At 41.4% G+C, this 27,544-nt stretch overlaps 1 protein-coding gene across 3 annotated transcripts in view; it reads left to right on the top strand.

The window, feature by feature from the left end:
• Nucleotides 1–27,544, top strand: part of SHB (SH2 domain containing adaptor protein B) — a 173,946-nt gene that overhangs the window by 43,418 nt on the left and 102,984 nt on the right. For all 3 annotated transcript variants that reach the window (XM_061634369.1, XM_061634374.1, XM_061634379.1), the window contains exon 2: nucleotides 15,383–15,500. In XM_061634369.1, coding sequence (XP_061490353.1) covers nucleotides 15,383–15,500 — 118 coding nt within the window. The remainder of the gene's footprint in view (nucleotides 1–15,382; nucleotides 15,501–27,544) is intronic.

Genomic DNA, 27,544 nt, shown 5'->3' with positions numbered 1-27,544 from the left:
TGTGGATTACTGGTTTACTAAGACGGAGTAAATAAAAGATGGTAACTTTTCAGAGCATTAGGTGGAAGGAAGGATTAAGCACTCTTTTCACTTATTGCCTTCATCGTTCTATGTTTGCAAATTGTCTTCTCCTAAGGATGCCTTGCACCAAAGAGGTGATAATTGGGCTAACAGTTCTCATGACACCATTGTAAAATGAGTTTAGCACTAACTACATAGACTCATGTCCTATTCTTCCTACTCCAAGTGAAAAAGGGTGATGTTTTGTTTGCATTGAGGAAACCCAAAGGTTGCTGCCAAGTGTTGCAGCCTTGTATTTTGTTGTTATAGAAATGTGCGGAAGAAAATTGAAACAAGCATGTGAGTAATAATAACATAACAGAAAAACATTTGTTTTCCCTCTCCAAAAAAACTAAAACTGTAAGTTACAATTTTGAATAGCATGTTAAGTAATTTCAATGTATATCCATCTCTTTCAGCCCCTGATGAAGGCTAGATTTGATTAGCCGAAACACGGGCTTTTTACACAAACGGAATAAAATTGTGACCTTTTATCTTTTTGTTTTGTCATTCTGGGCACCTCCCTCCAACCGCTTGTAAAACAAAGCACAGCAGTAACTGGTTAAAGGTGATTTTGTCAGAAAGCACCCGCATTTCATTTTATGTTTTCAAGCCAATTAGATTACCTTAAATGCTTTGAGCTTTATCTTGGAGAGTAGCTGGCAAAGATCCTTCAGTCTAAGAATTAATTTGTGGCAGCGGCAGCAAACCAAGGAAGAGTTAATGGGAATGTCTAGCCTGGCTGTGCATTAGATGGCCTTGCATGGTGAGTTTTGGTTTCTATGAAATTCTGTGCCAAGGCAGGCATGGCATCTGTAGCATGAACCAGACTTGCATTTAACAATTTGCCTGGTAGCCACAGCTGACCATGAATTCCATGCTAGCGAATGAGGAGGGGTGAATCCTCCACCCTTTCCACTGCAACCAGCATAGAAGCCAAGCAGGCTGGCAGAGGAGGGATAGAGTAATCTGTTCCTCCTCTGCAAGTCTCTGTGGCCAGCATGGAAATGCAGGCTCCTAGCCTCTTAGGAGGCTAGTAACCTTTTTTGCAGGCTCATAATAAGCTTTCCAACTTATGTTACGTACATACTAGCAACTCAAATGGTGCTCCCCTTGCCAAGGATATGTCAGGGCTTACTTTTTATGCATCAGGTAAGCTTTCTTCCTTTTCAGTTTTTTTTTAAAAATTGCTTTTGCTGTTATGCACACAAGTTCATCTTTCACCCATTAGCAAGCATGTTAAAAACTGATGACAGCTGCTTTGAGGATAAAAGGTGTGATGTCAGATGCACTAGCCAATATGTGCCTGCAAAAGCTGGCTTTCCCCCAGTTCAATATGAACAGCACCATACAACATGCAGTTATCTTATTTTTCCCCTCAGACTTTATACCAGGTCAGAAAAAAAAATTAAAGATATTTAAGGGGAGGGAAATGACAGTACCCAATAGACCATCTCCCTCACTTTCTGCAGTGCCATGGCTTTCTTCACCTTCTGTACTAATCAAAATTGCTGCATATCTCCTCCCCCAAAATACCCTTAAATAAAAGAGTGCTCCCACATGTGTATTTATTACCTGATCACTGCAGTATCAAATTACCACTCAATTTGTGGATGAGCCCTCGCCAATCAACAGAACAGGTAGAGTTTGCATATCAGACACTCTGTTTTTCAAATGGAACTAGGCTGTGGGCACACGAATAGCTTCAAAGGTAGAGAGAATAATTTTTCTGACTGTGACTTTGCCATCGGCTGGACACACCTCCCTTCTCCAATGTTGACTTCAGACCTTTCACGACCATTCACAGCAAAGTGTTGAGCCAATCATGGTCTCTGTCTGAGCCTACAGCAAAGCGTTTCAGTTGGCCACACCTTAAGGGGCAACGTGTTTGATCTACCAATCAGTTGTGAAATCTGTCTAAAGGTGAATTTAAAAAACCACACTGGAGCTGATCTGACTAGGTTTTAGAGAAAAAAGGGTGGCGTTTGAGTAGTGTTGCGTGCCCCCATTTTCAGAAAACAGAGGTGGAGACGCACTGGAACCAGCAAAACAGTAAGTGTGTGTCTACACCTAGTTTGTTTGTTCAAGAGCAAATCACCCACTTCTGAGTACACACAAGAGGCATGTGTGAACAATCAGAAGACAGCAGCAGCATGAATTTGGCAGTAACCAGATAATTGTCTAGACATCATTCCAGTTATTCCTAAATGTATTCTCATACTGTAAGTCTTCAGATTTGAATATCACTTCTTATTATCTAAATGGTTTGGGTATGCCCAAAGCAGTAGGGATAAATGAGTGTTGAGCTGTACATGGGTGCAGTGCTGCTTCCTTCTTATTGGCACTATCAAATAAATTCCATATTCTTTGGCAAGTATCTTAATGGTTTTTTTCTTTGTCAGATGGGAACGGGATTTGGCTTATGGATAAACTGGGCTGGGATCAATTTCTCCATTAAATGTTTATGCTCTGAGCTGGCACACCCAGGCAATCTAGTGAAATGGAAATTGTCTCATTTTTTAAACTGACATTTATGTTAAGTCATTTTACTGTGCTCATCGGAAGACTATTATTGGGTGCAAGTTTCCTCGGTGCTGCTCTCAACTATGTGTTCCCTGTTCCCTAAATTGAGTTAAATGTCATTTATTATTTCTTAAACTGGGCCAGTTCACATTGCCTTCCCCAAAAAAGAATACAAGTAAACTAAGAACCCACCATCCGTATTGGTCTCCATAATAAAAAGGGCCCAGTCCCTCTTCCTTCCTCAACAGCCAGGCAGACAGTAGTAAGAGCCTTTCAAACACACTTGCTCTTGCCTCATCTTGTTTGGCAGGTCTGCCGCTGCTCCAGCTCTGATCCCTTTCCGTTTGCTTTGATGATGGTTTCTTATCCCTGAGTAGTAGGAAAGAGAGATTGCACTCACTTGCTCAAGAGAAAGTGGACACCACCTGAGCAAATTGGGACAACTAATGCAGAGGGGGGTGAGCAGCATGTATTAACTACTGGGCATTAGATCCTCCCGCCTTCAGCAGAAGACCAATATAAGCAAGGGGCTTGAGTGCATATGTCCCCTCATTAAGAACGTAACTTGTGAATTTGCCCTCTGTGATGTGAAGAGTACGGACACTCTGCCCCAGTCAGAAGTAAGTAACATGATTTTTAGCAGCAACCAGATAAATTACCCAGCTAAATACTCTTAACTGTAAATCTCTTGGCCTCTGGATTATTTTTTAGCATCTATTTTTAGTGAAAAGTTCACACTTTGGGTGAGATCTCCTGTGTATTTCAGCTTAATACATTACTGTTTTAAGTATTTTAAAACTGCCAAAACATCCTGAGGAAAAGATGGCATGACTGGAGATAGAATTGTAAAATAGATTCATGGCAAGTCTCTCAAATTCTAATTAGATAGAAACAAGTAAGGGTTTTTTGTTTTTTTTTAAACTGGCTTTTTCACTGGCTTTATCCAGGGATGACCAACTGATGGCTCCCAAAGCAATTTTATCTGGCCCTACCAAATTTTGATCAAGGTGTGGTAGAAGGTGTGCCTGCATTTTCACACATAAGGAAAATAAAATTGTTTTCAAATTGAAAGAAATAGAGGTACTATACGCAGAATCCAAAGGAGAGATATCTGTCTTTCTATCACAACAGCTCCATTCTTGTGCTTCTTCAGTGAAGCCCTTATTATTATATAGCATCAACTTTATAATAAAACTTAAAAGGATCAATCTGGGCAGTAAACACCCTTCTGGAACCCGGACCACTGTCTAAAGCAGACATGGCCAGTGTAATGCCCTCCAGATATTATTTATTTATTATTTGATCCCGCCCTTACTCCCGGCAGGAGCCCAGGGCAGCAGTTGAGCTACAGTTCCTGTTGTCCCATGCTTGCTGTGGTTGATGGGGAGTTGTAATCAACAATATCTTAAGGGCACCACTGGTCTAGAGAATAGAATCCCCCCCCAATAGTACAGTAGTTGGCCATCCCTAGCTTAGCATTCTAAATCTCTTTTTGAAATGTTTGTACTTGATCCATATTGGACAACAAAACTGTATGCACTGGGGAAATACTTTTTAACAATATTCCCTGAACAAAGCAGTTCTAAACTGGGATCATCACTGCTGCACTGGTGAAGGGTTCCCCCCACCCTGATTTAAATTCCTTTCAAAACTACCATTTCTCTGTGGGCCATGATGCATCTGGGAAGAATGAGTGTGGAGTTTGCACCAAGCAGCTGGTGGCTTCCTTGGCAAATCTGAAATTAGACAATAGAGAAGCCATGCTTGGCATATCCTTGGGACATAAGCAAACTAGGTTTTCTGGAGCCAGTGTGCTGCAATGGGCAGAGCGTTGGATGTGGAACATGGAAACCTGGGTTTTAAATATCTGCCCAGTCACAACGGTCACTGGACTTGTACAGATGTCTCTCTCCCCTCCCCTCACCCAATGTTCTCCAACCTGGAACCCTCTAGATTTTGTTCGACTCCAACTCCCATCAGCCTCAGGCAACATAGCTAATGATGGGAGATGTAGTCCAGGTCAACATCTGGAGGGTAGGCTAATATACCTCCCACAGTTGTGGTGAAAATAAAATGGAATAACCCCATGTATTCTGCTCTGAGCTTCCAGGAAAAAGCCGGAGACACATGGTGTTTTGTGATCTGCACTAGCTCTCAACGGCTGTGTCTCATGAATCGTAATGGCTACATGCAGCCTCCAGGTTTCAGAAGCAATTTAACTGGTATGAAACTGGTTTTTACATTTGTAGGTCAGACATTCCTCCAAAGTACTTCTGTTTTGGTTAGCAGGCAGACACAACGCAGAAAGAGACCCCCAGCATGTTTGAGACTCTGTCGAACAGGATTGGCCCTTCCCTTAGACACATTACCATGGCACAGCACAAAGTCACCCTCCTTTGTTGTTCCATGGGAAACTGTTGCCAGAGCCAGTGTGTTTCAGGAGTTGCTAAAAATGCAGTCTGAAACCCCCCAATTTGTGGCAGTTAGGTTGAATTTTTGCTTTGGTTTTTGAGGTCTATGCCAGACAAAACTCCACACAAAGTTCCTCTTTGCCAGATCAGTGACACCACATAACCCCGCCCACAAAATCCCTCATCTTGCATTTCTGAGTTTTTACGTAAGGGTGATGGGTTTTATGTTTGTAAAAACTTCTAAATGGAGGCAGACTCGATCAATTTCACACCTGGCAAGGGAATTTTGTAGAATGGCAATGAACTTTCAGCTAAAACACATTAGCAATTGTATGTCTGCTACCTGGCATATTTTCTTGCACAGTATGACTCTTTTGCTTTTCCTAGCACAGAGAAATAAACGGTGTGATGTTCCTTTTCTAGGCACCCAAATGCCTCATTATTGACTACAAAACAATTAGGCATTGATTTCCTCTTTTCTCTCTCTGTCCCCTCTCCACCCCCTCCCCTCTTGTGTTTTCATGGTTGGGTTTTCACAGGAGAGTGAAGAAATCTTGACAAGACTGACTGTCTCCCATTTTAGAAAAGTGTTGTGAATTCCAAACATGCAATCAAATTCCTTTACTTGTCTTTTGCATTGATGGGGACTTTTATAACCAATGGAATACTATGTATACTATTAGCATAAGAAGAGTGCTGCTGGAACAAGCCAGAGATCATTCTGTTTCCCACTGTGGCAAACACAGATGCCTCTGAGAGTCCACCAAGCAGAGCTTGAAGGCAATAGGCCTCTTCTCCTGTTGCATCCCAGCATCCTGCCTCTGAAATCTTGGCATTGAGCCATCATGACTGGAAGTAGCCGTGGATAGTGGCCCCCCACCCTCCATTAATTTGTCTAATCCTTTTAAAAAGCCATCTAAGCTAGTGGCTATCACCACATCTTGTAGCAGTGAATTCAATTATATAAATCATGCACTGTGCAAAGATGTACTTTCTTTCATCTGTACCGAATCTGCTGTCACTCAGTTTGAGTGGATGGCCCCAGTTTCAAGGGGGAGGGAGAAATCTCTATATACCTTGCAAAATATTATTAGCCTATATGATGTTCTCATATCTGACCACGTTGGTGTTCAGCTCACACCTGGATGCTCAATTAATACTTAAAGGCAGTTGTACAGCAATATTCGGAGTGGCTCACTTTTCTTTTGCTTGTTTACATGATTTATGACCCTTTCCATTCTAACAGAACACTTAAGATGGCCTACAATATAATAAAAGCAAAATATGAATAAAAATCAACATTTGTTTAAACCTAAACAGCACAGCAAGAACAATGTACCTGGAGGCTAAAAACTATCAAACAGAAGGAAAATCAAATTATTGCCCTGAACAACACAAGGCTTGGCAGCAGAAAATCATAAAAGACCAAGGCAAAACAAATCTCATAAGGTACAGTGTTTCACAGCCCGGGTACTGCTACAGAGGCCCAGATTAGACTTAATGATAAACTATGGTTTGGTGCTACAAGGGCAAGCCACAAAGAGCCTTAGGCTTCCATGATCCCTTTCCCCTCTGACAGAATGACAGAGAGGTGATAGGAAGCTTCCACTTCCCTTTGAAATTAACCACAACTCATCATGTTGTCAGAACCCTAAACTGTGGTTAATCTTAATTATAATTTGTTGAAACAAGGCAGCTTCTTAAACTGTGGTTTGAAGCTGCCTTGTTTCGACAAGCTTATCACTAAGATTAGCTGTAGTTTGTTGGGTTCACATGATATGGACAAGCTATGGTTAATCTAAAATAGAAGTCAAAGCTTCTGAATGGCTCCTCTGGCATGCCAGAGGAGAAAGGAGCACTTGTGTCTGAAGCTCACTATGGCATATCCTTGTTAACACTAGATTGTGATTTAGTGTTATGGCTGAACTAGCTCAGAAAAGGCCCTTTCCTTGATCCTTACCATCCACACTTAAATTGACAGTGGAACATGCAGAAAGCCCTTCACATCATTCACAACTAGAATAATCCTGTAAGATAGGCTAGCAACACCAGAATTAAATGTGTGAAGTAGTAATTGTTGCAGAATTAAGCAATTTAATCATGGGGTATGATTTATCTTAATATGCATAATTTATGCAGATTTCAACATTCATCTTGTTGCATCTTCTTGTAATATTTTTTATTATATATAATACCCTGTCCAGGAGATAGTGTCAATTTTTTACCTTTTATTTAGGTAAAAAAATAGCAGCTAAATGTGATATCCATATTTAAAGGGGTGTGTGTGTGTGCTATCCTATATTCCTTCAGAAGAAATTCAGAGCAGTTCACAACACAATGATTAAAAATACTAAAAAGAGCCTCCGTGCAAATATCAGAAATGTACAACAGTAAGAAGGAGGATACAAAATTCAGCGGCATCAAATTCAAAATAAAATCATCTACAAAAACAATGCATGAATGATCACACAGAAGATGTCAACAGAATAGCAGAAGCAAAGTCAAACCAAACCCAGTTAATCTTCCCAGAAAATTGATTTCTAATGGCAAAATGAAGGACCAGGCTGGGGCCAGATGGGCTTCCTTAGGCATGGCATTCCATAGTGAACCAGCTGCAGCTGAAAAGGCCCTGCTCCCCATGCTCATCTGCCACATTGCTCCCCATGCTCATCTGCCATCCTTTCAAATTGAAGGATAACAAGGAGCAGGATCCCTGATGTTGGGACCCAGGGCCTAAGCTTTTTAGGCCTTTAAAAACCATCACCTTGAACTGAGCCTGGATACAGATAAGTAGCCAGTGAAGATCAAAAAGTATTGTCCAGTTATTCCTTGACAACAGTATGGCAGTAGTATTTTGGACCAGTTAATTTCTGGGTGCACCTATATATGTGAATACCAGGTGCTGGGGATAAATGTCTTTGTCCATTTGCAAGCTTCTCAGGGGCGTCTGGTTAGCTGTTGTTGGAGACAATTGCTGGACTAGATAAACCTTTTTGGTCTGACCTTAAATCTAGGATGCTACTTCATGGAGAAGAAAAAACTAAAATAAAAAGCAGTATTAAAACTCAGCCACGTACACAAAAAACCCCTCAAACATTCTATAAACTTTTTCTTTTTTGAAACTGTCAGCAAGGATAAAAGAAACCATGTGCCAGCATAGGCCAGCTGCTTTATATAAGCTAAAATTTTCCAAATTGTAATTTAAACTGAAATAGCATCATGGGCAGCTGGGGGCTCTCTTGTCAGCCTTGAGTTGAATATCTAATTTTAATTAGAATGTAGGGATGGAGCTGCCTTTGAGACAAACCAGGTTGCCATGTTTGTCCAGGTCCTGGATTAACTGATTTTCTGCAGTGTTCTGTATTTATGAGAGCAAAAGCTCTTGATTTATTTTAGATATTGATTTTAGAATTTATGATGGATGTTTTCAGAAACACCTAACACCCCGGCAATCTAATCATTCCTCTGGTTAGAGACAGATTACGATATTTGCAGCATAGATCTTGGCTTGCGTTGTTTGCTTGCTGGACTTTGAGACCTTGCTGATTTGTGAGTCTGAGGAAGAGATCCAGTTGTGTGGATCTATGATTCCCATAAATCCCGGAGCCTCTGTTGATTTTGTGCTAGGGCTAGGACTCCACTGGTCAACTGACCAGTCAAATGCTGTCCATTGGCTAGTCCAGTGGCAGCCTATTACTTGACCACAGTCAAATGCAATCAAATATTCCATGAAGCGAAAAATATCCTCTTGTAGGTGGGGTTAATTACTTGATAGTATCATCTGGTAGCAAAGGGAGGATTGAAGGCTTAAGTTCCAGTCTTCAGTCCTACAGAAATCTATATGTACATGTATTTGTATCTGTATCATGTATACATGCATGCTCTCTTTCTTTCTTTACACATGCAAGCACACAAACACACACACACTGTTTTTAGGAGCAGGTACCACCCATCTTGCCCTATAACTATACTCTGCAACAGACTCCATGGTTTATAGTTGCTATTAAGTTTGCTTAATTTCATTTTAAACAAATTTGTAACTGCTTGGGCTCACTCTGGGATTCTAGGATAAAAGCCAAGAAGAGTTGTTCAGTGTCTACACCATTATTTGCATAACATTTATATTTGCCATAACATTGTTAGCTGTAACCAGTAATTGACTTACAAGCATTTTAAATTTAATTGCTTCATAACAAGAGTTAACTGAGGCTGCATGTAAACCTACACAGTTTTGGCAGTGGAGCTGCTGTGGAGGTAAACTCACTGTGTTGTATTCAGATGAACAATTTCTTTTCTAAGATTGAGCTTGGAAGCACTGATTCTGCCACCTTGGCAACAAAAGGTGATGGTGCACAGCACTGCTTGGCTAGTGCCTGTGGTCACAAAATCTCATCTACCCAAATCCACAGAGTAGGGTTGCTACTTTAAAAAAAATTCCAACTAGAACAAGGAATAAATGTTCAAGTGGCACTCCTTCAAAAAATGTTTTAAAGTCAGACATCCTGCCTGAAGTTTGGTAGGATATGTGAAATAAATGCTGAAATAGCATTGGAATCATTGATAAGTTTGAGTGCATTGTAAAGGGTTGGGAGGGAGGGAGCTAGGCTTTCTCCACAGGGGGCTATGTGATCCTTCCCTTCACTAGGATCTCTGCTATGACTCAAGTGGGCAGTTCAAGGCCAGGAGAGGCCCTCCTATGCCTTACCTTCAAGCACCGCAAAACCTCCAGTCCTCCCATGTTTAGGCCTCTTCCAGCTAAAGCAAGAGTAGAACCATGCATTAGGGCCCTTTTCCATTGGCCAAGGCTTTCAGTTTTCTTCAGGGGTCTGTTAGTGACATTACTCTCACTGTCAAGACAAAAATGAACCCAACTGCAGCTGAACTCAGTAATGATCTCCCATGGAATTAAAGTATATTGGGTATTGGAGTATTGTGCCCATTTTAAGAAGGGCATTGACAAGTAAACCTGTCCAAAGTAGGGCAACGGCTCTGGAAACTAGGTCCTGCAAGTCACAGTTGAAAGACCTGGGTATGTTTAGCCTGGAAAAATGGTAAATTAAGGGAAAGCATGATAGTGGACTTCAGATAACTGGAAGGCTGCCATGGAAAAGGCAGATCAGACTTGCTCTCTGTTGCTCCAGAAGACAGGCCTAGAACCAGTGGGTGGAAATTGTAGGGAAGCAGATTTCAGCTAATCATTAGGAGAAACATCCCAGCAATAAGAGCTATTTGACAGTGAAAGCAGGCTATGCTTGAGAGGTGGCAGCCCTTCCTTTGCTGGAGGGGTTTAATCCAGACGCTTGATGGACGTCTGACAGGGATGCTGTAGTTGCAAGATTCCTGCACTGAGCAGGGGATTGGACTAAATTAACTCCCAAGTCCCTTCCCACCTGTATGATTCTGTGACCCTTGATCTATCTGATAGCCAGAGCCATACTGAGCTTGGCAGTGGCGTAGTAATGGTCAGCCCATGGGAGCTCTTCTGCAGCCCTGGTTTCCATAGGTTCAGGACTATGGCCCAAACGATGCAAGGACACTAGTCAGCCTTTAACTTACTAAATTACTAGCCCATTCTTTTGTTACTAGCCAGCTTGTAACTATATTTGTCATGTTCATCAGTTGTTTATTATTATTATTATTATTGTTGTTGTTGTTGTTGTTATTATTAATTCCCTGTCTTTCGGCCAAAGGTTTAAAAGGCTTCACTGCCTGATTCACTGGTGGCAGTTCTTTACTTTCTACAGGTGACCAGGCTTTTCAAGTTTGACCTAAGTACAAATTCAGATATGGGAAACCCATTTGATAGGAATTTCTGGTAGTTACTTTTTTTTAATGGTTCCCTTTCCTATACAGTGTATCTGTATCCCTACGTCTAGTACTGCATGGAGTCTGGAATATGTTACAGATGCGCTTAAACAAAATCAGCATTTGACATTACTGTGTTTGATAGGTTTTCATATATTTGATTTACTTCCTTGTGTTTTGGGGGGGCAAATGGGAAAGGAGCAATATCAAATAAAATACAATATCCACCTTAGGCTCTCCCCCCCCCCCGCCCTTCATCTCATGTGATTTTAGTGCAGTTATTTTTTTAAAAAGAGGCAACCATTACCGTGTCAGCCCTTGTGGGGGGGGGGACAGCGGGGCGCCTGAGATACGTATCTATCAGCAGCTGACAAGGCATCATCAGGGAAGTAAATGGATGGTGTTTCAGCTGCAAGGCTTTTGGAGATAAAACCTGCCCTTGTTACAATGAGAAATTACTCCTGCCTGATGCACACTGTTGTCTTTGAGCTAAGCACCCCCAGCCTCTCACACTGCTCTGACAGGGCTGCTGATTACAGCCTGGGCCGACATTAGACAGAAGATATGGAGCAATTCATTCTTTCTTTCTTTTAAGTGAACCATTAGAGCTGCAATAACAAGCCATTCATTACAGATTTTTGGGGGGGGAACCTCCTTCCCCCCCTTCATTTTGCACTTGTCATCTTTAGCAATTTGCATTTAATGAAGCCCTTGAATATGCCATACATTGCTCCTCCAATGATGGACAGAGTTGGCTTACACTTGAGTGGTCCAAAATAACAAAAAACTGAAAACGAAATAATAATTACTCTGGAATTGTCATCTTGTAACAACAGGGAGGAGTTGGCAGATGCTCCTAAGAACATACGGATGTTTTAAAAAAACTGTCTTGCTTGATAAGGCAAAGGTCTTATCTAGTACACCTGTATCCATGCCTTGTTTTTTGGATCTTTGCTTCCCAGTACATTGTGATTTGTCACCTTTCTGGAGAAAAGAGGCTTGCTTTCAGAACAGGATTTCCAAACTTTCTTTCTGGGAAGCCTTTCCATATCTGCTGAGAAACCCCTCTACATGTACCACCAAACCTTCATGCATCACAGAAGACTCTTGGCCATGTTGTAGAGCAACATGGGGAGCCCTGGCTAAGCCTCTTTAGTATTCATTGTCACCCCTTCTGACATGAGTGGGCACTTAGAATATGTCCAGCACTCCTCTGAGGCTGTGCGTTGCAAGAGGCAAACTCTCAAGGAACCTGTCAGCCATTACTGATATAGTATCCTAACGGGGAATTCCTGATTATCTTCCAAGGAACCTTGTCTAGAACACAGTTTAAAGACCACTGCCCTGGGTTAACGTCGAAAAAGACTTGAATGACAGCTCATACTAATAGTCAGCTGTATTGACTGTTGAATGGAACATTTTCAGACTTCAGTCTACAGCCTAAATTAGACTCTAAGTTTAGATTAAAGCTTCTCAATTTGGGATTGGATTGAATTAGGTGACTTTTCTGTGCTATGCTTAAAATAGATGCAGATCAAAGCTTGATGTAGTTCATTGGCTGGTAAAAATGCTTCTTCTGTCTTTCATGAGTGCAGCCATCATGCTGAGATAGTTTTTGCTTAAATTAATTTGTAGTATTTTGCGTTGCCCTCTTTTTATAGGGCAGTTTTGTGTGCTAAGAGTATGTTTGAAAACATCACTGCTTTGACAAATCTTCAACTTGTGTATGCTTTGATGAAAAATCATTTCAAATGCCTCTGTTCCAGAATCAAAATTCGTAGGTGTCCACTTCAACTATGTCTGGGGTTTTTCCAGCTCTCTGTGTTTGTCTTGTGTCTCAATAATGTATGTATCAGTGAGCAGACACATAGCTTGCAAACCTAGTATAGAGTTCTAAAAATTCTTCAGGGCAAAGTGCTGGATTATACTTAGTAAACATTTGAAATATGCAACAAAGCTGTGAGTAATGTTTTTCCTAACTAGAACGGCAAGGTATGCACTGTTCCAAGTTAGGCATATTTGTTGCGTGCAGCACTTGAAATGACATTTAAGTGGCCATGTAAGTTGACATAGAGCGCAATCCTGACCAAGTCTACTCAGTAGTTAAGTTCCTGTTGAATTCTTTGGCACTTATTCCCACTTACCTGACAGTAAGTTTCATTGAACTGAGTAAGTCTTACTTCTGAGTAAACATTCCTAGGATTGCACTATTAAAATAAGTACAAATGTTTTGAAAGAGTAGAGGGATTCTACAAAGCAGTCCACAAAGTTCTATAGTGATAAACTGAAACATATCCCTGTTAAAACAGGAAAGAGTGTGGCTCCTTAAGACTAATACACTCACTACAGCATAAGCTTTTGTGGTTTCACTTTGTCAGATACATGAAGTGGTATCCTAAGTTGGTGTGTGTGTGTGTGTGTGTGTGAGTGAGTGATATGCAAACACACACACATAGAGCCAGAGGGTAAATGTTTGTGTATAATAAGGCCACAGGGCCCAGAAATTGCATGGGATGCCTGCAGATGTGTTGCTTTTCTATACAGAGTGGAAATATACACATAATAAGCATCACAAGTAGTATTTAAAACATTACTAGACCAAATGGCTTACACAAAATAAAATATGCTAAATACAGTTGTTGTTGTTGTTGTTATATGCCTTCAAGTCAATTCTGACTTATGGCAACCCTATAAATCCTTTTTTGTTGTTGTGTTCATAGGGTTTTCATGGTAAGTGGTATTCAGAGGAGGTTTACCATTGCCTTCATCTGAGGCTAGTCCTCCCCAGCTGGCTAGGGCCTGCTCAGCTTGCCACAGCTGCACAAGCCAGCCCCTTCCTTGTCCGCAACTGCCAGCTGGGAGGCAACTGGGCTCCTTGGGACTGTGCAGCTTGAGCACAGGTGGCAGGGCACGTAACCCCTGAGCCACTCACTGTGAGGTGATCTTTAGCTGGCCCTTGACACCCAGGAGACATGAGCAGGGATTTGAACTCACAAACTCCGGCCTCCCAGCCAGGCTCACCTCCCCACTGTGCTATACCAGCTGTCATGCTAAATACAGTAAAATACAATAAATGCAGTAACACTAAACTTGAATTAGAGTTTTATAATTAGTGCGATCTGATTTGATTTAACCAAATATAAAATCACCTAACACAGCCAGAAAAAAAAAATCAAGTTCAGGTTGGAATAAAAATATTGTCCCTTGTGAAAAGCCAGCTTAAGAACATCATTGCCTGGTGTCAATAAGCAAAGCATTCTGAAGCCTAGCAGCTAAATGGTAAAGACACTGTTCTTAGCCAATACTGTTCTGATCTGATTTCCCCCACATGTGCGCGCCCACACACACACACACACACAGCATACACAGCAGGGACTGATTTCTTGACTGCAGCTGGTCCACATGCTCATATGGGGATAGTATGAACACCTAAAATGGGGCAATATCTTTCTCTGCAGTGGTTTGTCTATATCCTGGTATCTGTTTTCATAGGTGGTATTAATATAAGACCTGTGCAGTAGCAGCAGATTCCAATCTAGGGCTGAAGGGCTAGCGTCTGGACTTAGTGCTTCAGTTGTGAAAATGTAATGTCTAAGGGTGGCACTGCTTTGCTTAATATCATGCATGGCTGTGAGTTGGTCAAAACATGTCAGGTTGTGAGAACCTGACTCTTTTTAGGGTCATAGTGTGATAAAACAGATGCCAATGAAGGCCCTGAGTAAAAAGAGTATATCTTATTTTCTTTCTTAGCTGGACCTTTCTTTTATTTGTGTCCATTGGAAGGGAGTAGATAGCAGTACAGTAGGGCTTCGCTTTACAGCGTTCCGCTAATACAGCGGTTGTGAATTGTAGAAAGGCCCCACTTTACAGCGTTTGTTCCACTTTTACAGCGGTGTTTTGCCGCCGGGTGCCATTTTGGTCAATGTAAGTCAATGGGATCCGCTTTACAGCGGTTTTCACTTTACAGCGGGGGTCCGGAACGCAACCCGCTGTATGAGCGGGGCCTTACTGTAATACCCTTGGATTGTGAAGCTGTGGTGTTCTTCAATGTCTCAAGTAACTAGAAAGTGTATTTATAAATATGCTATGTAGCAGGCAGTAAGACACCCACCCTCTCCATATGAACAACTCTGGCTGGTATAGAGACATAATATCACAAGCCACATGGACTCAGGAATGACCTGAGGGAGAAGAGAGACACTCTTATCAACCACCTGGGATATGACTCAAATATAGCCCACTTTTCATTGTTAAGGAAATGGATTATTTTTAACAAGGCAAATCCAAAAACTCAAGAGGGAATCATTTAGAAGTAGGTCTCCTTTTGATTTTTAGTGTCAAATTAAGTTATTTTGGATGATGTAATAGATTTTTTTAATGTTTTCAATGTTGAATTTATTTTATTTTTTACTTATTTTGTAAAATTGTAAAAGGTCACACAGACTGGATACATCTTTCTGATCCTTATTGTGTATGTAATAATGCTTGTGATCTATTTCAGCATTTAATAAAAAGATGTTTAAAAAATAAAAAAAGAAAGCCCTTCTATCTAATACTGTATTTCTTCTTCTTTCCATTTTCAGGTTCTAATAGCAGATGACTACTCTGACCCATTTGATGCCAAAAGTGAGGGCAACAAAACAGGCAAAGGAGAAAACACAGGCTACATGGAGCCTTACGAAGCCCAAAGGATCATGACTGGTAATTATGCATAAAGGGAGCCTGCAGTGCCGTAGATGTGACACTTCAGCCAGCATTGTTCCTGTTCAGCTCTTGTTCATTTCATTGAGGTTTACTGGAGAGGACCACTCGGCTTGATTACACTGCCTGTGTAGACAGTTGCTGAGCCTTGCATTGTTCTGTCACAGAAAACTTTCTAGTGATGTGAGGAATAGAGTACTGAGAAACTCAGAAGGATGTTCAGGGCCCTGCACTGTGTTTGAATTCATCCTCCACCAGTGACCCCTGCTGGTGGTCCCACTAGGAAGGCCAATCATTTTAAACTGAGAGCTGTGTTGATGACTGTTTCACACACTGCCAGACTGGGTACATGGGCTTTGCCATTGACTAGAGAGTGCTGCTGAAGGTAGTGCTGGTATTCAGATTAGCTCAAACCAAATTCTTTCTTCGAAATCTGGTCTGGTGCCTAGTTGTTGTAAAGCAGGCATTCCCAGCTGCTGTGGTGTAGTGGTATTTGCTCTCAGTGTGTGTCCTTAGGTTCAAATCCACCTTCACCATCCTGGGAGCATTGGATGGAGAGGCCATAGTACGGCTGGCTCCACTGAATCCCTGCATCTCTGTTTAAAGGATCCCAGGGCATGGTCTGAAGGCAGATAATGCAGCCACATTGTTGAAACTAAGCAAGTCTTGGTCTGCCTGGGAATCGCACATATGTATACCACATTTCGTGATGGAAAAAAGGCAGGATATAAATGTACTTAAAAATGAATGCATCTTAGGTTGGGGTAGCCAGTGTTATGCTAGTCCAGATGCTATGGACTACAGCTCCAATGATTCCTGACCATGGCCATCCTGGCTGGGGCTGATGGGAATTGTAGTCCACAACTTCTGGATGGCACCATGTTGACTACCCTTGTCTTGAGTAGTAGGGCTGGGAAAGACCACTGTGATTCCAGCTGGAATAGACTGCATTGGGCAACCACCAGTAAAGCTGTCAGTAAAATGCAGCTTCATATGTCTGTATGATATTCCCTTGTTTTTCCTGCCCATCTCCCATTTCAGAAGTCAGGTTCTCCAGGAGGAGTCTTTGTCATGCGGGAATTAAGGCCAAATGTGGGACAGCAAAAAAGGCATAAGCAACAGGAGAAATGTATGGGCTTCTTGCCTTCATTTGTGAATAGCAAAGTGCCTGTTGACATAACAAGTAGGATCTGTGTGGAGGGAGGGACAGTTTATTGCAGGTTCTGTGCACAGCAGGGGGTGGAGGTTGGGCCATTTCCAGTATGAAGAACACACATGCCATATGTCCATTTTTTCCATGTGGAAAGTGTTATAACTGGTTGCCAGTGAGCAGAGAATAAGGATATTAGACAAAAGAAATCATGCAATGGCAGTCCATATGCAGCTAGAGCCAATTTTCATTGTTGCGTTGACCAACAAACCTAACCCAGAAGCCTTTGATAGGAGATTAGGAATATCACTGGCCTCATCTGGCATATTTATTTATTTATTTATTTATTGCATTTGTATACCACCCCATAGCCAAAGTTCTCTGGGCAGTTTACAACAATTAAAAACATTAAAAACAAATATACAAATTTAAAAACACATTTTTAAAAAGCAATTTAAAAACACATGCTAAAATGCCTGGGAGAAGAGGAAAGTCTTGACCTGGCACCGATAAGATAACAGTGTTGGCGCCAGGTGCACCTCATCAGAGAGATCATTCCATAATTTGGAGGCCACCACTGAGAAGGCCCTCTCCCTTGTTGCCAGACTCCCAGCTTTCTTCTGAGTAGGTACCCGGAGGAGGGCCTTTGATGCTGAGCATAATGTATGGGTGGGTTCATGTCAGGAGAGGCGTTTCATCAGGTATTGTGATCCTAAGCCATGTAAGTCTTTATAGGTTAAAACCAGCACCTTGAATCGAGCTCAGAAATATACAGGCAGCCAATACAAGCAGGCCAGAATCGGTTTTATATGTTCAAACCGTCTGGTCCCTGTTACCAATCTGACCGCTGTATTTTGCACAAGCTGCAGTTTCCGAAACGTCTTCCAAGGCAACCCCATGTAGAGTGCATTGCAGTAATCTAACTTGGGAGGTTACCAGAGCATGGACAACTGAAGCCAGGTTATCCTTGTCCAGATAGGGTTGTAGCTGGGCCACCAACCAAAGTTGGTAGAAGACACTCCGTGCCACCGAGGCTACCTGAGCCTCAAGTGACAGAGATGGTTCTAGGAGAACCCCCAAGCTACGAACCTGCTCCTTCAGGGGGAGTGCAACTCCATCCAGGACAGGTTGGACATCCACCATCCGGTCAGAAGAACCACCCACTAGCAGCATCTCAGTCTTGTGTGGATTGAGCCTCAGTTTATTAGCCCTCCTCCAGTCCATTGTCACAGCCAGACACCAGTTCAGCACCTTGACAGCCTCACCTGAAGAAGATGAAAAGGAGAAATAGAGCTGCGTGTCATCAGCATAGTGATGACAACACACTCCAAAGCTCCGGATGACCACACCCAATGGTTTCATGTAGATGTTGAACAGCATGGGGGACAGAACTGACCCCTGCGGAACCCCATACTGGAGACTCCAGGGTGCTGAGCGATGTTCCCCAAGCACCACCTTCTGGAGGCGACCTGCCAAGTAGGAGCGGAACCACCACCATGCAGTGGTAATGTAAGTAAGGAGACTTCTATAGCTAGTGTTGCTGGTTTTCCTGAATACAGTTCTTTTTTTTTGCTGGAACTGTGTGATGGTCCACAGATTAAAACCTTTTGCTATCTCTCAGGTTGCCATTTGAAGACCTAATCCAGGATTGAGTCCTACCAAAAGGCTGTGATTGACTTTAGTTCCTTCTGCATATATATAGAGAGAGTAAATAATTATGTGTGCATTCTTCATATAGCCATTTACAGGAATAATGTCCTGTGTGAAGTGTGGTGCTCAGATTCCTTGAGGTTCATGAGAGCTTGTTTGGCTTGGCTGAGGGTTGTATTAGGGCTTGTTTGTGGCACTTTGATCCCATAGCAATGAGCTTGAAATAGAACGCTAGTTAGGCAAACTCAATCTGTTGGTTTTTGTTGATGGCTTACTTTGGATCCTTGAATTAAATTTCAGATGATAGCATTTACTGTCAAATGTATTGTGCACAGTAAGATGCTGTCTGATGTAACAGTCATTTGTTTAAAATTGTTTGCAGTAAATTACCCAAATGGGCCTCTTCTGTTAAAGAGAGTTTTGGCATCTCTGGGGGATTCTGTAGGTTTCCACAGAAATAACTTCCAAGTAAACATATTCAGGATTAGGGTGTTAGTTTCAACTAGAGAAAAGCCTGTTTCCAGTAGCATTGATAAGGAAACAGTTTCAAGTAGTTTCCTTATTAATCTGAAAAGGTCAGTGTATGTTTCTCAATAGTGCTATGGTTTTCTTCCCTTCAGACGTCTTTATTTTTATGTATTTTTATTTATTTTATTTTTATTTTTACAGTGTCATTATTTAATAGATACACCCTTGAAAGGTTAGGGATTGTTGTTTTTTAAATAGTATGAATAGACTCTTGATTTTTAAGTCTAATGTAGCATCTATTCAGTACAGGTAATGGCACTTAATGACTTTAACTTCTGTTTCTTCATGAATGCTAATTCTTTCTCTGAAAAGGAGTTTCATGGTAAATAGAATATAGGGAAAGGCATAAGAATTGTGTTGCTAATCATGATGCACATTAACAGCCATGTCAGACAAGAGAGCAGATGCAAATGTATTAACATTTTATGAGGTTTGGGGAAATAGGCTGTGCAGCTAGTCTATTTGCAGAGTTGTGCAACTCCTCAGTATACAGGCACAAGGCTATTTAGGAAACCCCAAAGATATCTGGAAATGTGAGTGATTGCAATTTCCACACTGATTATAAAGTTTAAAAATTCATATGTACCTCAAAGGTTAGATATGCATGATGGAGAACTTGTAATGTCACAAAGCTTACAGACAATTGAACTGTTGGTATCTCCTGATTTAGAAAACTACAGTGCATCTAAGTGCTTTGGAGCACATTCTGTGGTCAGTAATGGACTGTTGTCGCAGACGAATTTCCTGTGGCAGATCCCAGCTGTACTGTCTAGAACCTGGCTACTCAATGTGGTGATCTCCATGTTTTTTAGACTACAACTCCTATCAGCCCTGGCCAACATGACTAATGGCTAGGGGTGGTGGGATTTGTATTCCAGTAACATCTGGATGGCACCTTGTTGGTTACTCCTGGTCTAGACGTACTTAATGTGTTGATCAGAATCTTCATACCTCTGCACCATATTTCCAGTGGCTGGAAGAGAGGGCACGGAAAGCTTCTCTATGAGATGACTGGACTCCACATGGTTAATACTTACAGACCTTAAGGCCAGGATGAGATGGATGGCTCATCAAAGGGAGGCAGCTTTTGTGGTAATGACCACAACATGGTTATGCTTTAAGTCAGGCCTCCTCAGCTTGTATCTACCAAGCCACATGCGGCCCAACAGATATGAATGATGGTCTGAAAAGTGGGGAAAGGTGGTGGTGGTGGGATTCCAGATGCTTAAAGTAAGATGTATTCAAATCCTTTCTCAGGGGCACCATAAACATGTAAATAACATACATAGGAAATGGGATAGTAAAATCGTATAATAGATTCTCATGGCCTCATATTTGAAATAAAATATCAGGTTAACTTTTGTAAAAAATTTTTTACAAAACTTAAACTGTGTATGTTGTTATGTGCCTCCAAGTCGACCACGACTTATGGCGACCCCATGAATCAGCGACCTCCAAGAGCATCTGTCATGAACCATCCTGTTCAGATCTTGTAAGGTCAGGTCTGTGGCTTCCTTGATGGAATCAATCCATCTCTTCTTTGGCCTTCCTCTTTTTCTACTTCCTTCTGTTTTTCCAAGCATTATCATCTTTTCTAATGAATCATGTCTTCTCATGATGTGTCCAAAGTATGATAACCTCAGTTTCATCATTTTAGCTTCTAGTGATAGTTCTGGTTTAATTTGTTCTAAATTATTTGTCTTTTTTTGCGGTCCATGGTATCCGCAAAGCTCTTCTCCAACACCACATTTCAAATGAGTTTATTTTTCTGTTATCTGCTTTTTTTACTGTCCAGCTTTCACATCCATACATAGAGATCGGAAATACCATGGTCTGAATGATCCTGACTTTAGTATTCAGTGATACATCTTGCATTTGAGGACGTTTTCTAGTTCTCTCATAGCTGCCCTCCCCAGTCCTTCTTCTGATTTCTTGACTATTGTCTCCATTTTGGTTAATGACTGTGCCAATTTATTGATCATCCTTGACAAGTTCAATGTTCTCCTTGTCAACTGTAAAGTTGCATAAATCTTCTGTTGTCATTATTTTAGTCTTTTTGACATTCAGCTGTAGTCCTGCTTTTGTGCTTTCCTCTTTAACTTTCATCAGCATTCGTTTCAAATCATTACTGGTTTCTGCTAGTAGTATGGTATTGTCTGCACATCTTAAATTATTGATATTTCTCCCTCCAGTTTTCACACCTCCTTCTTCTTGGTCCAATCCTGCTTTCCGTATGATATGTTCCGCGTATAGATTAAATAAATAGGGTGATAAAATACACCCCTGTCTCACACCCTTTCCGATGGGGAACCAATCGGTTTCTCCATATTCTGTCCTTACAGTAGCCTCTTGTCCAGAGTATAGGTTGCGCATCAGGACAATCAGATGCTGTGGCACCCCCATTTATTTTAAAGCATTCCATAGTTTTTCATGATCTACACGGTCAAAGGCTTTGCTGTAATCTATAAAGCACAGGGTGGTTTTCTTCTGAAATTCCTTGGTCCGTTCCATTATCCAACGTATGTTTGCAATATGATCTCTGGTGCCTCTTCCCTTTCTAAATCCAGCTTGGATGTCTGGCATTTCTCACTCCATATATGGTAAGAGCCTTTGTTGTAGAATCTTGAGCATTACTTTACGTGCATGGGATATTAAGGCAATAATTGGATAATTACTGCATTCCCTGGGATCCCCTTTCTTTGGAATTGGGATGTATATGGAATGCTTCCAGTCTGTGGGCCATTGTTTAGTTTTCCATATTTCTTGACAGATTTTAGTCAAAATTTGGACTGATTCAGTCTCAGTAGCTTGTAGCAACTCTATTGGTATGCCATCTGTTCCTGGTGATTTGTTTCTTCCAAGTATCTTAAGAGCAGCTTTCACCTCTCATTCCAAAATTTCTGGTTCTTCATCATATTGTTCCTCCGTGAATGAATCTGTCATCCTGTCATCTCTTTTATAGAGTTCTTCAGTGTATTGCTTCCATCTTCCTTTTATTTCATTTCGGTCATTCAGTGTGTTCCCCTGTTGATTATTCAACATCCCTACTCTTGGTTTAAATTTCCCTTTCATTTCTCTAATCTTTTGGAATAGGGCTCTTGTTCTACCCTTTTTGTTGTCCTCTTCTATTTCTATACAGTAACTATTGTAATAGTTCTCTTTGTCCCTACGTACTAGTCGCTGTATTGTTGCATTTAGGGTTCTGACTGTGTTTCTTTCTTCTTTTGCTTTTGCTTTCCTTCTCTCTTTAACCATTTTAAGAGTTTCTTCAGACATCCATTGGGGTCTTTCTCTCTTTTTAACTAGAGGTATTGTCTTTTTGCATTCTTCTCTGATAACGTCTCTGACCATTCCATAGTTCTTCTGGTTCTCTGTCAACTAAGTTTAAAGCCTCAAACCTGTTCCTTATTTGATCTTTATATGCTTCTGGGATGTTATTTAAATTGTATTTTGGCATTATGATTGGTTTGTTGGTCTTCTTTAGCTTTACTCTGGTTTTTGATACAACCAGTTCATGATCTGTACCGCAGTCTGCTCCTGATCTTGTTTTTGCAGAAAGTATGGAACTTCTCCAACTTCTGCTACCAATTATATAATCAATTTGATTCCTATATTGACCATTTGGTGATGTCCATGTGTATAGTCGTCTTCTCGGTTGTTCAAAAAATGTGTTGGCAAGAAACAAATTATTGGCTTCACAGAATTCAATAAGTCTTTCTGTGTATACATATATCACTAAAAGGTGTCTAAAAACCAAATTCATTTATTTATCTGTCACCCTTCTCCAAAGGAGCCCATAACCATATACATCATTAAATAAAGAACAAAATACATCAGTGAATAAAACATATTCAAAGCCAAAATGAGGCTGGGAACTAGGTTGAAACAGGTCTACATGCTTAGCTTCATCCAGGTGTGTGGCCACCATCCTCTTGGCAATTTGCCCAGAAAAGGGATATATGTGACTGTACAGTAGTTGACCAATACCTCTGGGTCCAGGGAGGGCTTCTTCATTATTTGCGCCTCAAAACATTGTTGAGCCTTAGATAGCCTACAGTACATGACTGGTGTGCTGTTTGGTTTGTTTGGTCATGAGTTGCACAGGTCTGCTTTAAACTCTGAAAAGAATTGTTGACATTAAACCTAGTTCCCACACCTGCCATTTCCATTGCTATCTTTGTGGTTTTATATGTATAAACAGTGTTGTGACATAGCATCAGGTTTTGCAAATTCAGAAGGCAGTAGTTAGCAAACTGCAGATAAAGATTGTGGCTAGCAAATGACAAAGAAATGGCAAGTGGATCCATGTAAAATTAGTTTAAATTTTAGAAGAGCAACATGGGTTTAGCATGGGTTTTTAAATTGCTTTTTCAAAATGTGTTTTTAAATTTGTATATTTGTTCTTAATGATTTTAATTGTTGTAAACTGCCCAGAGAGCTTCGGCTATGGGGCGGTATGCAAATGCAATAAATAAATAAATAAAACCTATCCTGGCTAGGAAAAAAATCCAGGATGGCCTGCGTAGGTCAGAGCCTCTACCTAAATAAGAGAAGCAGCTTGCTCTTGCTGGGGGTGGGGGGAGGAGCAGGCCTGTTCCCAGGAGTCCATGAAACCTTGGAGCCAGCTCCAACAGAATTCCCCAACTAAGCCCAGTTGAAATGCTGCTTGTGAAGTGTTGCTCTTTTAACAATGACAGTGGTTGGGCAGGCATGGGGAATATATTAATTATTATTAGAATATACTTGTGGGGAGGGTGGTTTGTCAGGCCAATCATTTTTGTTGAAGAAAGGCAATAAAGTAATATTCAAGAGGAAGCCTGTGCCTTGAGTTGTGTGCTACTTTTTATGGCTGCTTTAAAGAGAGACTTGAATGTCTTGATTCTAGGTTTTCCCACCACCAACACCTCTCTCTCTTTCTCTCTCTCTCTCTCTCTCTCCCTCCCCTCTTTTGTTGGCTCAGTGTGCAATTTTCATAGCTACCAAGAAAGGGAAATTCCCAGATTTATATGTTTCGTTTTGATGTGCCAGGCTGCTCTTTCCAGTGCACTGTCTGTATCTCTCTCTTGATCTGATTGGCTGGAGCCCAGCTGTTGTAAAGTGAACTTGATACTGTGACTGAAGTCAGCATACATCAGTCTGCTTCAAAGATGGAGAGAGACTTGCCTTTCATCGGGATGCCAAGACGTAGACAACGATAGCACAGTGATGAACTTTCCTCTGTGCCCCTGGTCAGCAGCTAGTTTTGCCAGAAGGCCATTTTGCAAAAGGAATGGATAAAGCAAGCACCCCCTTTCCAATGACCTACAGCATTCATTTCCCTTTTTTTTGCTTCTGGTTTTGTAATGGAGGGCCAGGCAGCATCTTCCGAAAGACAAGATTTGGCTCAGGAGCTTCTAGCTGCTGAACCCTACTTTTCTTAAAGAAATATAGTTTTCCCCAGATTGCAAATCCCAGGCATGTACAAACATAAAATGAGTGTGCTGTCATTGGCCTTTGATTTAACAATGTATTGGGACAGTTAAAGACAGCTACTGTGTCTTGATTGTCTCCTGTCAAGCAGTGAGGTTCTTACGCCTCAAAAATGATGATTTTCTTTTCTAATTCTACAGTTTAAACAATAAAACACAACCAAACCACAAGCACATGAATCAGGTGGCCACTATGTGACATGTAACAATGAAATTAACTTCTGGTGTGTCCCACCTTGGCCCAGTTTTGATGTCCACAAGAGGGGAACAGTGCCAAGGAAGCCCCATTGGGCTGACTCAAATCCTGCAGAGGCAAGCAAGAGGCAGCAGACAATGGTGATCAGTAGCCAGAGGCGTGCTTGGCTATGGAGAAAGGGATGGAGCCAGAACGACATGGGGACTTCAGGACTGTGGACAGCTCTCAATCAGCTGATGGTTTGGTTTGTTCAGATAACCTCCAAGGCATTGACGCCAGAAAACTGTCTCAAGCCCCACATTCTTTGAAAGGTCATGTTCAGGAGTCTTGTATTCCTTCGGCAATGTGTAATCTCTTGGTGGGCTCATTGGTGCCACAGGTGAGGGAGAGCAGAGGGCCTTGGCCAGTTGAAGTGACTCTTTAGAGCTCTCGGGGTTATCCCCTCAGTAACTAACCTACATGTTACAATCGTGTGTTTAAGAGAGCGCCATCACTTTTTAAAAAAGAAAGGGAAAAAAATCTTCCACTGTTTCTCCACTCCAGATGACCCATGCACAGGTGTGGGGGTTTTTTGCCTGCTTTGTTCAAGCAGCTTGCTTCTTGCAAATGCATGTTTTGAATCCTGTGGAGGGAGGGAGGAGCAGCTGTGTTTGGAGAAGGGAGACTAAGGTCAACCTGGGTCCTGTCACTGGCCAGATGAAAAGGGCTGCTTAGAGCCCTCCAGTTTCAGTAAGAGCACCAGCAAGAGAATCTTTCTTTGCGTTTTGAGTGTAACATTTTAAGTGCATGTGTATGTGAAAGAGACAGTGCTGTCGAAACCTTTAAGATGGAGCAGGACATAAATTGAACACATGAATGAACAAATAGGTAGTTGGCTGATCAGGTGCCTGAGCTTCTGGTTCATGTCACATAATGAGAGGGGCACAATGGTCTCTCTCTCTCTCTCTCTCTCTCTCTCTCTCTCTCTCTCTCTCTCTCTCTCTCTCTCTCTCTCTCTCTCTCTCCCTCTCTCTTTTACATGCATGCACACATACACTGTGTTTGAGCTGCTGTAAAAACATGCAGCTCCCCAATGCCAAATCCACCAGGTCACTGTCTGGTCTGGAGCCATTCCACTTCTCTCCTGAGTAAATGTCAATGTTAGTGGTCAAGACTATGACTTTCTATATAAAGTTGTAACCTAAAAATAAGAAGCCGCTTAGAGAGATACATTTTCTTACTCAGTTTTCCCCCTTCCATAGTTAAATAGAAACAGTTGCATGTGTATATAACAAACTACTGTTTTAAAATGACAGTAAAGAAAACCTTGTGGATTTTTATCCGTTGAAATGTTAGAAATGAATGTTCAGGTGCATAAAGCCTCTTTCGTCATTCAAAGCAATACTCCGCACATTTAAGAAAGTATAAAAGCAGCATATAAAAGAGAGAAATTAATGTTAACGTCTCTATTGATTTCTGTAAAACTAGATAGCCTGCTGTTTAATTATGTCACAGCAGCACTTAGGCAATAGCCTTGATAAGATTATTTAATGGGTTGAACAGCGGGGCAGAACAATAAAACTGATTTTTCATTTGTCTTATTATGGCCAGCTAATCTTTGGTTAAGACTGTACAAAATTCTCCTTGGGCCATAGGCCTCTAAATGTGTGTAGTGATCTTATTCTTGCTAAATTTATGCCCTTTACTTTATTCCAGATTTGCTTTTAGTTTTTCCCCTGGGGGTGCAAAGTTTAATGGATATGGCGCATTTGAAGACTAATGGATTTCTCAAGCCCCGCCAACAATGGGATGTTAGCTTAGGCTGTGTCATGGGATCTCTGAAGCTCTTTAGGGACATATAGTATCCATGAAATGGGAAAAATTATAATGCTCTCACTAAAAGTCCAGATGTAAAACGACCATGTCTATTATTAATGAAACACTTAAAAAATATGGTTGGCCTGGAGTAGCATGATATTTCTCAAAGGTGTGGAGAATCTCTGAACAGAACATCTGGGGAACTGTGGTTGTTTCTGAGGAGCAAAACCTTTGTTGGACTGTCTGTCCTCCCAGACTCTTCCTATCCTTCTCTGTGTGGTGGTGCAGAGAGCAGAACAATAATTACTTGCAAGCACCCCAGCATGCCATGTGAAGCAGCAGGCAGCGGCTTCCTCTGTATCATCTGCTGGTGAGGAGGACCCCAGTCTGCTTCCTGAAATTGAGCCCTTCCTAGACAGCAGATCTACTGCTGATGTCTTTCATTGAGGGCAGATCTGCAGGTAGGAATAACAGATCCATTTCAGGAGGCAGGCAGGAGCTCTCCTCACTAGCAGATCCACAGATTAATAAGCACCTGGTGCTTCATTGGGAACAGGTCAAACATTCTCTGTCAATCATTCAGAGATCATGTAGAACATCATGGGGAGATAGTCATTTTTTTAATGAGAAGCTCACTTTTCTACAATAAAACCAGAAAAGTTTGGTGCTTTTACCAGGGATACAGTGCAGATAGCACTAGTTGTTCCCCAGAAATAATTTTTTAAAAGATGCAAATGCAACCAAAGTCACCCAGCTGGATGAATAGGTCCCTGCCATGAATGTCTACTTCATATTATTTATCTGCTGCTAATCTAGTGTTGTTTCAAACTGTTTTAGCTGTTCTTACTGCATTTTGTACATCACCTTGAGATGTGTGTGGAAGGTGATTAAATAATAATAGTAACAAAATAATGTTGATGATGATGATGATAATGGTGATCTAGGGAGAGTGAGTGGTGGATCCATACAAGCTTGCTCAGGTGTTAATCTGAAGTAAGTGGATTCTGGATTCATGATCCTGCAGTGAGCATGCACAATAGTGTTCCAGGGTCTTGCCTTCTACTCTCTTGGAGCCTGCTTGCTGTCCTCTCCCACCTTCATAAAGGTGCCTGAAATGTGGGGAATGACTCAAAGGGATACCACAGCAGAACCTGAGGCAATAATGGATCCATTTCAGAATAGGTTTGGACCCCAGATGGTTTGGAGTCCGATCCAGAATCGATCCATGGAGGAAAGGCAACAGATAGATTCCTAA

This window comes from Rhineura floridana, chromosome 1, assembly GCF_030035675.1.
Source record: "Rhineura floridana isolate rRhiFlo1 chromosome 1, rRhiFlo1.hap2, whole genome shotgun sequence".
NCBI classification, from domain to species: domain Eukaryota; kingdom Metazoa; phylum Chordata; class Lepidosauria; order Squamata; family Rhineuridae; genus Rhineura; species Rhineura floridana.
The sequence above is the reverse complement of the archived record's forward strand: the minus strand, read 5'-3'. Positions and strand labels throughout refer to the sequence as shown.